The 17,979-nt window shown below is 44.8% G+C and overlaps 1 protein-coding gene across 2 annotated transcripts; it reads right to left on the minus strand.

Annotated features, from left to right (window-relative positions):
- drd2l (dopamine receptor D2 like) lies at positions 1-17,979 on the minus strand. Of its 2 annotated transcripts, XM_054783037.1 has the most exons (8): positions 17,801-17,979; positions 11,386-11,655; positions 8,629-8,738; positions 8,236-8,372; positions 7,951-8,144; positions 7,668-7,751; positions 7,049-7,403; positions 1-197 (listed from the first exon to the last, which is right to left on the minus strand). In XM_054783037.1, the coding sequence occupies exons 1-8, from the start codon at positions 17,801-17,803 to the stop codon at positions 1-3; spliced, it is 1,350 nt and encodes a 449-aa protein (XP_054639012.1). In that variant the 5' UTR covers positions 17,804-17,979. The 2 variants fall into 2 exon arrangements, with proteins under 2 accessions (XP_054639012.1, XP_054639013.1); XM_054783038.1 differs by lacking the exon at positions 11,386-11,655.

Raw genomic sequence — 17,979 nt, forward strand, 5'->3', positions numbered from 1 at the left:
TCAGCAGAGGAGGACCTTGATGAAGGCCTTGCGGAACTCGATATTGAAGGTGGTGTAGATGACGGGGTTGACGGCGCTGTTCAGGTAGCCCAGCCAGGTGACGCCGCTGTAGAGCGACGGAGAGATGCAGCAGCTGCTGCAGTGAGCTTTCAGCACGTGGGTCAGGAAGAAGGGCAGCCAGCAGATGATGAAGACACCTTGGACACCACCAGCATGGGCATCAGCATCATCACTTATTCATTAGCAGAAGAAGAATGTGGCATAAAGCCATGCAAATCACATTTTCCGCTCTCAGCCGGGCTCCATATCAGGAATCAATAATCATGGCCAGCCAATGGCAGGGCACATACAGTATAGACTGGGGGTGTCCAAAGCTTTTCCAGTGAGGGCCACACTGACAAATGAAAGAATGCAGCGGCCACTTTGGTACTATGAGAACCAACACATATACACAGATATGCTAAGAAGCTAATGTATATGCCTTTCACCTTTGGAATACAGATGATATGCTACTAAAAATGATGTTTATGTTTGTAAAATTGCCACTTTTGTTCTTCATTTGATTATGACTTTAGTTCTTAAAATTTTGACTTTATTCCCATAAAATTACAGCTGTTTTTCTCCATTTCTGCTGTTATTTTTAATTTTCCAACTATTTCATTTCAGCTTTCCGCTTGTCAATTTTCTTCTCGTAATTATAACTTTATATCTTTTCAAACAGTCATGTTTTTTTTTCTTTATTTCAACGTTGTTACTAAAATGATATTTTTCCTCATTTGACAAGTTTATTCTCATAAAATTGCAACTTTTTTCTAATTAGAAAATTGTTCTCTTCATATTTTGACACCTCTGGTCAAATGTCTGCTGTTGATTATTTTTGTATAATTTCCCAAATATTTCAACTTCCTCCTCCTAATATTGGATTTTAATCCCATTTTACAGATTTCCCCCAACCTAAGTTTCTAAAAATTATAACTTTATTCAGTGTTTTTGACTTTTAAATAAAAATAAACTTTTTTTTCCTTAATATTTCAACTTTATGCTACTAAAATGACATTTTTCCTCATAATATTACTTTATTCTTGTGAAATGATGGCTTTTTCTTTACCTTGCTAGATTACACCTCTTCTCTTAATATTTTGACTTTTGATCGATTTTCCCATTTTTGAAGCTGTTGTTTTTTTTTTAAATTTCCTTCTTAAATGACATTTTAAGATGACTGTGCTGCAGGCCGATAAAATCACAGCCACAGGCCGCACTTTGGACACCCCTAGACAAACACTCACTTTCATACCTATGGACTACTTAGAGTGGCCAATGAAGCTAGCATGCATGAAACCGGAGAACATGCAAACTCCACACAGAGATGCCTGACAGAGATTCCAACCCATTTCAAATCATTTTCATTCACAGTTATGAGTATTATTATACTAATACTATATATATACACTTATACCTGTAGGACAAGGAAGCATGTTGAGGACCTTAGGTGGCTGCTGGACAAATTATATGTTTGCATATATTTTACATTCAATTTGGATTTTTAAAATAACTTTATTTTATTGAGAGTCATTTATTGGCTAAATAAATAAAATATGATTTGTTTAAATATGAAAAAATGAATAAAATGGAAACTACAAAAATAGCCCAATGGTAAATCATGTGAGATAAAAAGTTGAAATGATGGCTAAAAAGCCATTATGAGGTAGAAACTGCTCAAAATGTCAACTTTTATCTCATAATGAACATACAGTATGTATTAATACTACTATGTATTATAATTTATTCCATTCCATTTTCCTCCGCTTATCCGGGTCCGGGTCGCGGAGGCAGCAGTGTCAGTAAGGAAGCCCAGACTTCCCGGTCCCAGACCACGTCCTCCAGCTCCACCGGGAGGACACCAAGGCGTTCCCAGGCCAGCTGTGAGACATAATCCCTCCAGCGTGTCCTAGGTCTTCCCCGGGGCCTTCTCCCGGCTGGGCATGCCCAAAATACCTCACCAGGGAGGCGTCCGGGAGGCATTCGGACTAGATGCCCGAGCCACCTCAGCTGGCTCCTCTCAATGTGAAGGAGCAGCGGCTCTACTCTGAGCTCCTCCCGGATAACCGAGCTCCTCACCCTATCTCTTAGGGTGAGTCCCACCACCCTACGAAGAAAACTCATTTCAGCCGCTTGTATCCGCGATCTCGTTCTTTCGGTCTCGACCCAAAGCTCATGACCATAGGTGAGGGTGGGAACATAGATTGAACGGTAAATTGAGAGCTTTGCCTTCCGGCTCAGCTCTCTCTTCACCACGACGGTCCAGTACAGCGACCGCATTACTGCAGACGCTGCGCCGATCCGTCTATCGACCTCACGCTCCAACCTTCCCTCACTTGTGAACAAGACCCCGAGATACTTGAACTCCTCCACCTGGCGCAGGACCTCATTCCCAACCCGGAGGGAGCAATCCACCACTTTCCGACTGAGAACCATGGCCTCGGATTTGGAGGTGCTGAGTCTCATCCCAGAAGCTTCACACTCAGATGCAAACCGTCCTATTAAACACTGCAGGTCACAGCTCGATGAGGCCATCAGGACCACATCGTCTGCACTGGTAGCAGAGATGAGATCCTAAGACCCCAAACTGGACTCCCTCAACACCTTGGCTGCGCATAGAAATTCTGTCCATGAAAATTATGAACAGAATCGGTGACAAAGGGCAGCCTTGGTGGAGGCCAACGTTCACCGGAAACAGGCTTGACTTACTGCTGGCAATGCGAACCAGGCTCCTGCTCCGGTTGCACAGGGACTGAATGGCAAGTAGTAGCGCGCCACCAATCCCATACTCCCGGAGAACCTCCCGCAGGACACCGCGAGGGACACGGTCGAATGCCTTTTCCAGGTCCACAAAGCACATGTAGACCGGTTGGGCAAACTCCCAAGTACCCTCCAGTACCCTTGCAAGGGTGTAGAGCTGGTCCAGTGTTCCGCAACCAGGACGAAAACCACATTGCACCTCCTGTAGCCGAGGTTCGATTACCGGTCGTACCCTTCTCTCCAGCACCTTGGAATAGACTTTCCCAGGGAGGCTGAGGAGTGTGATCCCCCTATAGTTGGAACACAACCTTCGGTCACCCTTCTTGAAAAGGGGGACCACCACCCCAGTCTGCCAATCCAGAGGTACTGTTCCCGACTTCCACGCAATGTTGAAGAGACGTGTCAGCCAAGACAGTCCCTCAACATCCAGAGCTTTGAGGAATTCAGGGTGAAACTCGTCCACCTCCAGAGCTTTGCCACTGAGGAGTGTTTTGACTACCCCAGATACCTCAGCCGCGGTGATGGAACTGTCCGTGTTCGTGTCCTCAGCCTCTGCTTCCTCTATGGAAGGTATGTCAGTGGGATTGAGAAGGGCCTCAAAGTATTCCTTCCACCGCCCAACTATATCCTCAGTCGAGGTCAGCAGGCCCCTTCCCACTGTAAACAGTGTGAACTGGGCACTGCTTCCCCTTTCTGAGGCGCCCGACGGTTTGCCAGAACCTCTTCGAGGCCGACCGAAAGTCATGTTCCATGGCCTGACCGAACTCCTCCCACACCCGGGTTTTTGCCTTGACCACCGCTGAAGCCGCGTGCCGCTTGGCCTGCCGGTACCTGTCAGCTGCTTCAGGAGTCCCACAAGCCATCCATGCTCGATAGGACTCCTTCTTCAGCTTGACGGCAGCCCTGACCTCTGGTGTCCACCATCGGGTTCGGGGTTTGCCGCCACAACGGGCACCGACCACCTTGCGGCCGCAGCTCCGATCGGCTGCCTCAGCAATGGAGGCACGGAATAGAGCCCATTCAGACTCAAATTTCCTCGTCCTCCCCCGGGATGCAGGCGAAGCTCTGCCGGAGGTGAGCGCTGAAGACTCGACGGACTGGAGACTCTGCCAAACGTTCCCAGCACACCCTCACTACACATTTGGGTCTCCCGGGTCTGTCCAGCATCCTCGCCCGCCATCTAATCCAACTCATCACCAGGTGGTGATCAGTTGACAGCTCAGCCCCTCTTTTTACCCGCGTGTCCAGAACATGCGGACGCAGGTCCTGGTCCTGTCCTGGTGCCATGTGCACTTATGGACATCCTTATGTTTGAACATGGTGTTTGTGATGGACAAACTGTGGTTCGCACAGAAGTCCAACAACATCACACCGCACGGGTTCAGATCGGGGCGGCCGTTCCTCCCAATCACGCCCCTCCAGGTCACACTGTCATTGCCCACATGGGCGTTGAAGTCTCCCAGCAAAACGACGAAGTCACCAATTGGGGTGCTCTCCAGCACCCCTCTGATGGACTCCAGGAAGGCTGGGTACTCTAAACTGCCGTTCGGCGCGTACACACAAACGACAGTCAGGATCCTTTCCCCAACCCGGAGGCGTAGGGAAATGACCCTCTCGTTCACCGGGGATGACTCCAACACAGAGGCACCGAGCCGGGGGGCTATTAATAAGCCCACACCAGCTCGCCGCCTCTCCCCTGCAGCAACTCCAGAGTAGAACAAGGTCCAGCCCCTCTCGAGGAGTTTGGATCCAGGACCCAAACTGTGGGTCGAGGTGAGTCCGACTATATCTAGTCGGAATGCCTCAACCTCTCTCGCAAGTCCGGGCTCCTTCCCCGCCAGAGAAGTGACATTGCATGTCCCAAGAACCAGATTTGGCTGCCGAAGACCAGGTCGCCTAGGCGCCCGCCCTCGACCGCTGCCCAAAGCGCAATGCACCGGACCCTTATGCTTGCCCCCGCAGGTGGTGGGTCTACGGGGAGTATTATGATTTATTGCACTATAAATTTGAAGTGATGTGTTCCGCATTTCTTTTTCTTCCTATTCTATTTTTCTGATGGCTCATGTCTTGCCTTGGTTGTTTTATGTTGTGATGAAGTGATTAAGTTCATTATGACATTTTTGCAGAGCTGCTAGAAATGTGAATTTCTCTTGGAGATGAATAAAGCATCTATCTATCTATGTCTTTGCTGGGCTACAGAAGCTAGCTCTCGGCATGTGGAATGTCACCTCTCTGCTGCGGAAGGAGCCTGAGCTGGTGCGCGAGGTGGAGAAGTTCCGGCTCAATGTAGTCGGACTCACCTCGATGCACAGCAAGGCTCTGGAAGCGGTCCTCTCTGGAGGGGTTGGACCGTATTCCACTGTGGTGTTGCCGGCAGTGAGAGGCGACGGGCAGGGGTGGCAATTCTTGTTCTTGTTGTACGTTGGAGTTTAACCCGGTGAACGAGAAGGTAGTTCCGTTCGGAGTTTTGCATGAGAGTTGTTGCTCAATAGCATTTATGCCTTTGCTGATTTGCCATCAATCACCATTCTATTGAGCCTGTCCTTGACCGTCTTTGCAGAGAGAGGCATTCTTCAATTTCTCAATCATTTCTTGTTTAATTTTTAATTAAAAGAATAGATGCTCTGAACGATTTTTTCACGTGTTCTCCATCTGTGAAGGCTTTTCCCCTCCGTACGATCTCACGTGCAGCCCAGAGTTGCCAACTTGGCCATTTCCTCGCTAAATCTGGCGTCTTTCCAAACCTTCTTAGTGATTTATTTTCCCAAAAGCGACTGGCGACAAATGTAGGGACTGGTATTTGGAGACGTAAAAGTGAAACGTATTGTTGTGCCCCGCCTCACAGCAGTCACAGGCGGGGTGACACCGTCAGCTCCCGCAGCACACACCTTGGCGATTAGCGTGTCACGGGCTCTGCGCACGTAGGTACAGAAATTCTATACTTTTATTTTACCGTTCAGTAAGATGCTTCAGACTCAACTCCAAACTCGTTCAACTGTTTTCTCTCCAGTGAGACTCACCTCATTCCCTAGCCTACCTCCCCTTCCCTTGCTCATCCAATCAGCAGTCAGAACGCAGTTTAGATGCATTCACCGACTTAGGGTGAGTCGGATATTTCAAATTATTTTCGAAAATGCACTTTCCCCTACTTCGATGTAAAAAAATTTTAAAAATTACCGTATTCAGCAAAGGGAGCCGCAACAAGGAGTCTGAAGAGCCGCGGGTTGCCGACCCCTGTTCTAGGTGCAGCCAGGACGTTGAGGATTTCCGGTTTGGTGGCTGCAGGATTTTTTGCAGATGATGTGGTCCTGCTGGATTCACCGAGCCGTGACCTTCAACTGTCACCAAATTGGTTCGCAACCGAGTGTGAAGCGGCCGGGATGAGAATCAGCACCTACAAGTCCCAGTCCATGGTTCTCACCTGGAAAAGGGTGGAGTTCCTTGTCCAGGTCAGGGATGAGATCCTGCCCCAAATGGAGGAGTTTAGGTACATCGGGGTCTTGTTCAAGAGTGAGGGAAGGATGGAACGTGAGATCAACAGGCCAATTGGTGTGGCGTCTGCAGTGATGCGGACTCTGCATCGGCCCGTTGTGGTGATTTGTGGTCAGTTTAGCGGTGGATCTACGTTCCTACCATCACCTATGGTCATGAGCTTTGGGTGGTGAGCCAAAGGACAAGATGGCAGGTACAAGCGGCCAAAATGAGTTTTCTCCATAGGGTGGCTGGGCTCTTCCTTAGAGATCAGGTGAGGAGCTCAGTCAACCGGAGTAGTGGTGGCCTGGGAAAGCCTCGAGATCTACCAGGAGGAGCTGGACGAGGTAGCTGGGGAGAGGGAAGTCTGAGCTGCCCCTGCGACCCGACCTCGGATAAGCGGTAGAAGATGGATGGATCTCATAATTCTGACTTCAAATTGTGATTTTTTTCTTTCAGTGACAGAAACGGGCTTCCAAAGAAGAATGCCAAAAGTCTCAGCCAAAATATTTAGCAACACACTTGAAAGTATGAAATAGTGTTTTCCAAAGTGTCTGAAGCCCAGGTGGCTTTATTCAAATAACGTATTGATGACATCGTTTGATGGACACCTACTCGTCAGCCATTTCATTAGGTACACCTGCATCATTTCCAATGAATGAACGTCGTCGTGTTGTGTCACTAAGTCAGGTGTGTGCAAGGCTTTGTGCTGATTGGCTTGCATACTGCATGAGGATACTCTCTCTGCATGTGCATGTGTGCGCACGTGTGTCCTTACCAAGCACAATGGCCAGCATCTGCGTGGCCTTCCTCTCCTTCTGCTGTGACATCCTCCCCCTCGTCTTCTCCTTGGTGGCCCCCCGCCTGTCCCGGACCGTGCTGTGCTCCCGCCAACCCTCGCGGCCCCTCATGCCGGCCTCCAAGGTCGGGGGGCGGGGCATCAGGGCTGAGTGCATCACAGTGGAAGGGAGGGCCGGGGCGGGCTCTACCGAGACGGACAGGGAGATCCTGGCCCGGCCGGGGTGCGAGGGGGTTTGAGGGCCAGGGGGTGGGGCCAAGCTCTGCCCGGACTGCGGCAGGAAGCGCCCCGGCTCCACGTCTAGGGGGTGCACCAATGCCTCCTTGACCAGCGTCTGGGGTGCACACCGGGGGATCCTTAATAACTAATACGATAATAATAATCCTAATAACGTTGTTGAGTTGTGCAACTCTCTTGAAAGGATGAAGAAAAGAACACAAGCCAACCTTTCCCGGCATGCATTTATGCTTGGTGGAGGTAAGACGGACGACAGACGTATGTAACGTGTACTACTCAGTCAGCTGAGTGTTTGCTGTGCAACGAAAAGAATGTTTCAAGCGTTCCTCCCCGTTTCTAACTTACGTAAGCATCCACTTACCACTCGCTTGCGCTGCGGGGCGGCAGTGGAGGGCCTCAGGATCAGCGTGCACAGCTTCCCGTCTTCAGGCTGCGTGCATCTGTTCTATTGCACACAAAGGAATGCTGCCATGTTCACATGATAATGTACTGGATTCTTGCTTTGCCCGAGCACCGCCCCTTCGCAAAATAAAACCTTCATTAGTTTTATTGTCCTCCTGCCAGCAAACAAACAAAACCACCACAACACCAAACCTCCTTGGTGGATGCAACAACACGGGCTGGGGCGTTCTCCCCGCTTCTACCTTCCTGCGGCGCTGGGCCGCGTCCGCCGCCTCGGCCCCACCTCTCGCCGTGCGTCTTCCCCGTTTGCGCAGCACCACGCAGATCTGCGCGTACACCAGCAGAGTGACGATGAAGGGCACGTAGAAGGACACCACCGACGAGTACACCACGAAGGCCGGGTCGGTGAAGCTGCACGTGGCGCCTTCACGGCCTGCTGAGAAACAGAGAGACAGAGAGGACATCGTCAGGACAAACAAGTTGGGGACCACGCCCAGCCACCTGCATGCCAGCTTGCTCGTGTTTACCCGTGTTGTTGAGTCCAAAGAGCAGTGGGCAGGAGATGGCAAAGGAGAGGAACCACACCAGCGTGATCATCACCACCACTCTCCTCCTGGAACTGTACCTGGTGTTGTACAGCATCGGCATGGCCACCGCCGTGTACCTGACACACACACACACACACACACACACACACACACACACTGCTTATCTTTTTTTACTCTTCTATCACATATTCTGCCTAGCAACAAGCAGTAGCAAGAAAGGTTTGTGTTTTAGAAGCGAAAACACCAATAAGCCCAAGTATTGACCCTTTCCAGCCATCACGTCCCCTAAAGTGCCTTATATGGTGAAAACATGGACAAGATACATCCTAATAAATCTACAGTAGGAATGATCAGCAACAACACTAAGCGCACCTGTCGATGCTGATGGCACACAGGTTGAGGATGCTGGCGGTGCACATCATGACGTCCAGAGTGAGCAGGATGTCGCAGTGGATGAGACTGAAGTGCCACTCACCCACCACCTTCCAAAATAAAACCTGTTTAACACCTCTTCAACTTTATTTACAACGCCTGCCGGAACACTAAACAAACAAGACAGTACATAAACACAGTATAACACATACTTGAGATTACTAAATAACAACAACAACAATAATAATAATAATAATACCAAGGCAGTAAATAAATACAGTGTAACGCATACTTGACATGACTAAATAACAATAATAATAATAATACCAAGGCAGTAAATAAATACAGTATAACGCATACTTGACATTACTCAATAATAATAATAATAATAATACCAAGGCAGTAAATAAATACAGTATAACGCATACTTGACATTACCCAATAATAATAATAATAATAATAATAATAATAATAATAATAATACCAAGGCAGTAAATAAATACAGTGTAACACATACTTGACATTACTAAATAACAACAACAATAATAATAATAATAATACAAAGGCAGTAAATAAATACAGTATAACGCATACTTGACATTACTAAATAACAATAATAATAATAATAATAATAATACCAAGGCAGTAAATAAATACAGAATAACGCATACTTGACATTACTAAATAACAATAATAATAATAATAATACCAAGGCAGTAAATAAATACAGTATAACGCATACTTGACATTACCCAATAATAATAATAATAATAATAATAATAATAATAATAATAATACCAAGGCAGTAAATAAATACAGTGTAACACATACTTGACATTACTAAATAACAACAACAATAATAATAATAATAATACAAAGGCAGTAAATAAATACAGTATAACGCATACTTGACATTACTAAATAACAATAATAATAATAATAATAATAATACCAAGGCAGTAAATAAATACAGAATAACGCATACTTGACATTACTAAATAACAATAATAATAATAATAATACCAAGGCAGTAAATAAATACAGAATAACGCATACTTGACATAACTAAATAACCATAATAATAATAATAATAATAATAATAATACCAAGGCAGTAAACAAATACAGTATAACGCATACTTGACATTACTCAATAACAATAAAAATAATAATAATAATAATACCAAGGCAGTAAATAAATACAGTATAACGCATACTTGACATTACTCAATAATAATAATAATAATAATAATAATAATAATAATAATAATAATAATAATACCAAGGCAGTAAATACAGTATAACTGTATTTAAGTAAATAAGTATATATTGGGTAATAGGAGTGTAAAGGTGACTATAGGGGTGTTATTTCATGTCTAGAGGGCTCTAATCATGTTAGAAAAGCATATTTAGAAGGTAGTAAACAGGTTTTTTATGTCTAATATGTCATATTTTCTCTTAATACATGTACTATATCAGGTAATAAGCCTGTAAAGGTGGCTATAGGGTTGTTATTTCATGTCTACAGGGCTCAAATCATGTTAACATATTTAGAAGGTCATAAACAGGTTTTCTATGTCTTCTATGTCTTATGTTCTCTTATTATGTCTACTATATTGGCTTTTAGGAGTGTAAAGGTGACTATGGGGTGTTATTTCATGTCTAGAGGGCTCTAATCATGTTAGAAAAGCATATTTAGAAGGTGGTAAACAGGTTTTCAATGTCTTATTGTCTCTTATTATGTCTACTATATTGGGTAATAGGAGTGTAAAGGTGGCTGTAGGGTTGTTATTTCATGTCTAGAGGGCTCTAATCATGTTAACATATTTAGAAGGTCATAAACAGGTTTTCTATGTCTTCTATGTCTTATGTTCTCTTATTATGTCTACTATATTGGGTTTTAGGAGTGTAAAGGTGACTATAGGGGTGTTATTTCATGTCTAGAGGGCTCTAATCATGTTAGAAAAGCATATTTAGAAGGTGGTAAACAGGTTTTCTTTGTCTAATATGTCTTATTTTCTCTTATTATGTGTACAATATTGGGTAATAGGAGTGTAAAGGTGGCTATAGGGGTGTTATTTCATATCTAGAGGGCTCTAATCATGTTAGAAAAGCATATTTAGAAGGTGGTAAACAGGTTTTCTGTCTTGTATGTCTTATTTTCTCTTATTACGTGTACTATATCGGGTAATAGGAGTGTAAAGATGGCTATAGGAATGTTTTTTCCTGTATTTAGGAGGTCATCAACAGGTGTTCTATGCCATAACCACAAGAATATTCCATTTATGTAAAGAATAGATACACAAATTATCGTGTAGTACTGTATAGCTACCAAGTTGAAACGACTACGGTGTACTTTGTAAGTACTTGATGTGTACTGCAGTAATTGTGCACCCACTCATCCGTTCATTAGCACCGCCCCCCTAAATGTGAATAGTTGATCGTCTGCCCGATCAATTATGGCAAAAATGAGAAACGAGGAAACCATTTCTTTTTCTCTGGTGGATCCACGTGGGGGCAGCATAGAAAATGGATGGGTGGATCCACAGCTTGGTCCACAAAGGCGAACAAACAAAGCACTTTAAAGACGGATCTGCTGGATCTTGTTGGTCACTCCCCAGGAGGTTGCCTAAAGCCACAGCTGTTAATATCAATACATTTGCTTGTGCCATTATAGGAGACTGGACGCATTCATCGATGCACGTCCGCTCTTTACTGTGGTTTGAAAAGGAAAGGGACGAGGTGGAAGCTGACTGACCTCCAGGTAGACCCCCCAGGGCATGACCAAGGTGGCGAGCAGCAGGTCGGACACGGCTAGCGACACGATGAGGTAGTTGGTGGTGGTCTGCAGTGCGCGGTCCCGCGACACCGCCACACACACCAGCACGTTCCCGAACACCACGCAGAAGATGAGCAGCACCAGCAGCGCGGCGTAGAAGTTGTACGGCGGCGAGGATGGCGACGGCGTAACAACACCGGCAGTGTCGTTGGGGGGAGTCATGAGGAGTCTCCGGTGGACGTCATCCGTCTGGAGGAGTGTGAGACGAAGACAGGAAGAAGCAAGAAGCCACATGATGTTCACGGCGGCCTCGTCTATCGTTGCTCGTCTTCCACGTCTAACAAACTTACCTGCAAATATTCCATTCCAAGTCAACAAATACTTTCACCAACAAACATTCATTCTTTTCGTTGTCAGTGTCATATCTTCAAAGAGTCAAAGTAAACAACATGTACAGTTTATACCAAATACTGTAAACTAAAATAAAATTTGCCAGACTTTGGACACCACTGGTTTGTTTCCCCAGGAAGGCAAGGGAGGCGTGCGTCCAAGTTGTGTCTTGTGTGTGTAGCTGGAGAGCCCCCTGCCCCTTTATTGATGGCTTGTACTGTATTTCATGACTTCCTGTCTTTAAATATATCCACCATGTCTCTAAACTGCCAAGACGGATCTTTTGTACGTAGGAGGTGCGCCATGAAGCGGAATTACTAACGACACCAGACAACCACTTCAGCCTTTATCTTCAAATGCATCATCACCGATACGCAAGCTGCTTCCTGTACGCACACTGTACGTGCACTTCACCTTCACTATTTATCATCTAATAACACCACTAAAACATGACACTTCTCAACCAATCAAATACATCTACTTGACTTAGTTCGTTGAACAGCTTTGCTCTGATCAACCAATCAGCAGTGGGCAGCCGCAAGGCGGCCCTGACAAGTCAATCTCACCAGATGATTAACAATGAGAAGAGGAGGAGGAGACTATGACGTGGGAGCACATCTGCCACTGAAATGGAACCATTCATCACCTGGATGGACAATGCAAATCATTCATTTTAGACCCAAATATTTCAGATTTTTACGTCAAAATGACAACAAATGCACATTAGAGTGAACGAGGGAGTCGTGTTTTTTTGTTTATAGTGAGCATAGCTTGGTTATTTACGATTGTTTTTGAGAAAATGTTGTTGTTCCAGCCATGCAAAGAGACGCACGTGCAGTTACAATGTGTTAAAATCATTCACTGCAAGTAGCACAAATCACGATGCGTTATGTCATTCATAGGGAAAGAGTTAACTATTTTAAAATCAACTATTTTATAAAAGTGTAAAAAAAAGAAAATGATGACACTAAAAAAATGATAAAAAAGGCAGCAATGACGATGTGTGTATATATATATATATATATATATATATATATATATATATATATATATATATATATATATATATATATATATATGTGTGCATGGCTCAGATTAAGAGCGTATATATACACAGGTATATATATCTCTTCTTTCGGCTTTTCCCTTCAGGTGTCGCCACAGCGAATCAATTGCCTCCATCTAACCCTGTCTTCTGCATCCTCTTCTCTCACACCAACTACCTCCATGTCCTCTTTCACTACATCCATAAACTTCCTCTTTGGTCTTCCTCTAGGCCTCCTGCCCTGCAGTTCAAAACTCAGCATCCTTCTACCTATACTGTATATTCCCTCTCTCTCCTCTGGACATGTCCAAACCATCTCAGTCTGGCCTCTCTGACTTTATCTCCAAAACCTCTAACGTGTACTGTTCCTCTGATGTACTCATTCCTGATCCTATCCTTCCTGGTCACTCCCACAGAGAACCTCAGCATCTTCATCTCTGCCACCTCCAGCTCTGTCTCCTGTCTTTTCGTCACTGACACTGTCTCTAGACCAAACAACATTGCTGGTCTAACCACAGTTTTGTACACCTTTCCTTTCATTTTAGCTGAAACTCTTCTATCACACATCACACCTGACACTTTTCTCCATCCGTACCATCCTGCCTGTACACGCTTCTTCACCTCTTTCCCACACTCTCCATTGCTCTGGACTGTTGACCCTAAGTACTTCAAATCCTCCACCTTCTTGATCTCTTTTTCCTGTAAGCTCACTCTTCCACTTGGGTCCCTCTCATTCACACACATGTACTCTGTCTTACTGCGCTAACCTTCATTCCTCTCCTTTCCAGGGCAAACCTCCACCTCTCTAGCTTCTCCTCCACCTGTTCTCTGCTCTCACTGCAGCTCACAATGTCATCTGCTAACATCATAGTCCATGGAGATTCCTGTCTAACCTCGTCTGTCAGTCTGTCCATCACCATAGCGAACAAGAAGGGGCTCAGAGCTGATCCCTGATACAGTCCCACCTCCACCTTGAACTCCTCTGTCACACCTGCAACACACCTCACCACTGTCTTCCAGTCCTCATACATGTCCTGTACCGCTCTAACATACTTCTCTGCCACTCCAGACTTCCTCATACAATAGCACAGTTCCTCTCTGGGCACCCTGTCATAAGCTTTCTCCAGATCTACAAAAACACAACGCAGCTCCGTCTGGCCTTCTCTGTACTTCTCTATCAATATCCTCAAAGCAAATACTGCGTCTGTAGTACTCTTTTTTGGCATGAAACCATACTTCTGCTCACAAATGATCACTTGTGCCCTTAGTCTAGCTTCAACTACTCTTTCCCAGAACTTCATTGTATGGCTCATCAGCTTTATTCCTCTGTAGTTGCCACAGCTCTGCACATCTCTCTCGTTCTTAGAAATGGGCACCAGCACACTTCTCCTCCATTCACCAGGCATCTTTTCATGATCTAAGATCCTGTTGAACAACCCAGTCAGAAACTCTACTGCCACCTCTCCTAGACACTCTACAGGTATATCATCAGGACCTACGGCCTTTCCACTCTTCATCCTCTTCAATGCCCTCCTCACTTCATCCTGACTAATCTTTGCTACTTCCTGGTCCACAAAAGTCACCTCTTCTAGTCTTTGTTCTCTCTCATTTTCCACGTTCATCAACTCTTCAAAGTATTCTTTCCATCTTCCCATCACACTACTGGCACTTGTCAATAGACTTCCATCCCTGTCCTTAATCACCCTAACCTGCTGCACGTCCTTCCCATCTCTGTCTCTCTGTCTTGCCAACCTGTATAGATCAGTCTCTCCCTCCTTACTATCCAACCTAGCATACAAGTCATCATAAGCGCCTTGTTTGGCCTTTGCTACCTCTACTTTCACCTTACGCTGCATCTCCCTGTACTCCTGTCTACTCTCCTCAGTCCTCTCAGTGTCCCACTTCTTCTTAGCTAACCTCTTTCTCTGTATACACTCCTGTACCTCCTCATTCCACCACCAAGTCTCCTTGTCTACTTTCCTTCCAGATGCCACACCAAGTACTCTCCTGCCTGTCTCCCTGATCACATTAGCTGTAGTTGTCCAGTCATCTGGAAGCACCTCCTGACCACTCAGAGCCTGTCTTAACTCCTTCCTAAAAGTCATGCAACACTCTTCCTTTTTCAGCTTCCACCATTTTGTCCTCTGCTCTGCCTTTGTCCTCTTCATCTTCCTCACCACCAGAGTCATCCTCCACACCACCAGAGTCATCCTCCACACCACCATCCTATGCTGTTTGGCTACACTATGGCCTACCACTACTTTACAGTCACTGATCTCCTTCAGATGACAGCATCTACACAAGATGTAGTCTACCTGTATGCTCCTACCTCCACTCTTATAGGTCACCCTATGTTCATGCCTCTTCTAGAAGAAAGTATTCACTATAGCCATTTCCATCCTTTTTGCAAAGTCAACCACCATCTGTCCTTCTGCATTCCTCTCCTGGATACCAAACCTGCCCATGGCCTCCTCATCACCTCTGTTTCCTGCACCAACATGTACATTGAAGTATGCAACAATGACAACTCTCTCTCTTCCAGGTATGCTCTGCATCACTTCATCCAAGTCCAACCAGAATTTCTCCTTCTCCTCCAGCTCACATCCTACCTGTGGAGCATACCCACTAACAACATTGACCATCACACCTTCGATCTCTAGCTTCAGACTCATCACTCTGACACTCTTTTTACCTCCAGGACATTCCTAACAAACTCCTCCTTCAAGGTAACTCCTACTCCGTTTCTCTTCCTATCTACACCATGATAGAACAACTTGAACCCTGCTCCTAAACTTCTAGCCTTGCTACCTTTCCACCTGGTCTCCCGGACACACAGTATGTCTACCTTCCGTCTCTGCATCATGTCGACCAACTCTCTACCTTTTCCTGTCATAGCTTCAACATTCAACGTCCCTACTCTCAGTCCCATATTCTTGGTGTTCCTCTTCTCTCTCTTCCTACGGACACACTTTCCTCCTCTCCTTCTTCCTCCTCTCCTTTTTTTTTTTTTTTTTTTTTTTCCTTGACGAGGAAGGACGTGTATGGCAGGAGCTCTGTTGATGATACTGGAAATTTTAACTATTTTGGTGCTTTCCTGACTACACTTCATGAGCACAGGATCAGTGCTGATGGTTGAATCCCCCATCTGAATTCCTTTAACTTGGATAGTCGAGAGGTACAGATACAAGTATCGATACCTGCTAGCAAGTCTAGCTAATTAGCAAACTGCTGAAGTTCAAAGAGGTTGCTTAGCAACAATGTCAAACACAAAGGAAAATTATACTGGCTCTGAACTTGAAGAGGAAAATGATTCAGGCTCTGAATTCGCAGTGGACGTGGACATAAAAACAGCAGTCCATTTTCCAGGATACATAGAGTTTATGAAGGCTACCAAGGAGTTCCTCGAGGGTAGAGAGATCACTCTACCACAAATAATGCAAGCAATTGAGAAACTGCATTCAATGGCAGAGAAACATTCAGCTTCAAATGCAGTTATAAGGAGGGTTATAACGTCTCTGGAAAGAGATGTTCAGAGTAATTACAAAAACCTCCTTGATGTCACAAGGGATGTCAGGAATGGTATCACAAACATTATGGCAGAAAATAGAGTACAGAGTAAGTCAATCACAAACATTATGGAAGAAAATAGAGCACAGAACAAGTATATCAAAAAACTAAGAAACAAAGTCAAGAAGTTGCAAGATGAAAATGCAGACCTGGGTGCCGCTCTTAAGGAGGTTAAATACCCTATGGAAGATATCAAGGCTCTGCAGGACGATATTAAAGAACTGTTGAATGACAATGCTGCCTTGTGCTCTGCTCTTCAGGAAGCGCTAAAACGTAAAGAAAATACAGCATTTTGCAAGGATGTTAGGGTTCTGCAGGATGATATCAGGGCTTTATTGGAAGATAATGCTGCCTTGCGCACTGCTCTCAAGGAGGCTATAAACCATATGGAAGCCACCTCATGTACTGATCTTAAGGACGCTAAAGACCCCAGGGAAGAAAACAGAGCACTATGCAATGATATCAACATTCTACAGGATGACATCAAGGCACTATTGAAGGATAATGCTGACTTTCGCACCACCCTTGAGGAAGAGAAAGAAGCAAAGGAGAATATCAAGGAGCAAATTAAAAACTTCATTGACGAGGTGGATCAGATTGCACGAATGAATGATGTGGTCCTCACAGGGCTCCAAATCACACCCAAGTCAAGAGATGTTCATTCAATAAAACACCAGATTGCTAACTTCCTACAATCGAAGAAGGTGGATGTCAATGTCAACAGTATTGACACTTGCGTCCCACTCCATGGCAGGAACAACACCACACCTGTCATCATTAAGTTCACCAACAGGGAATTCAAAGCTGCACTGCTGAAACAGGGAAAGAAGCTAAGAGGCACCAACATCTACATGAATGAGCATCTCACAAAACGCAATTCCGACATCGCCAAGAAAGCACGAGACCTGAGGAAGCAAGGAAAGATTCAAAACACTTGGAGCACTAACGGGAAAATCTACATCAAACTAAAAGGAAGTCCAGGAGTCGCAAGAGTGCTTGGGACCGGCACAATAAGACACTGGCTTGTATCCTCTTGCGGCTACATTTGCGTGTATATATATATATATATATATATATATATATATATATATATATATATATACACACAGGTTGTTATTATAATAATTACTAATCACTAAAAGTAAAAAAAAAAATCTACCTCATATTTTGTAACCTCTTAAAAAACTTATATTTCATGTGAAGTAGAGGTAGCGAAGTTATATTTACTTTTATTTTACTGCTATTTAAAAAAAAAAAAAAAAAAAAAATATATATATATATATATATATATATATATATATATATATATATATATATATATATATAATATTTATAGTTTAATGTATTCATATATTTGCGAAATGCAATATGGACGACGTTAAAGAGACTCACCATGTCCAGGTTTCAGATGGGCTCTCCTCTCACCATCCTGAAGTATCGCGGTCACACCGCAGCGACCGATTCAAGCCAATTCCCTGCCGAGCCTTCACCTCGGCCACTCGTCGTCTGCTGCCTCCGCTTAAAAGCTCCGACTCCGCTCCCCGATGCTCCCTGCTGGCTGCCGGTGCTGC

Source organism: Dunckerocampus dactyliophorus, chromosome 7 (genome assembly GCF_027744805.1).
Source record: "Dunckerocampus dactyliophorus isolate RoL2022-P2 chromosome 7, RoL_Ddac_1.1, whole genome shotgun sequence".
NCBI lineage: Eukaryota > Metazoa > Chordata > Actinopteri > Syngnathiformes > Syngnathidae > Dunckerocampus > Dunckerocampus dactyliophorus.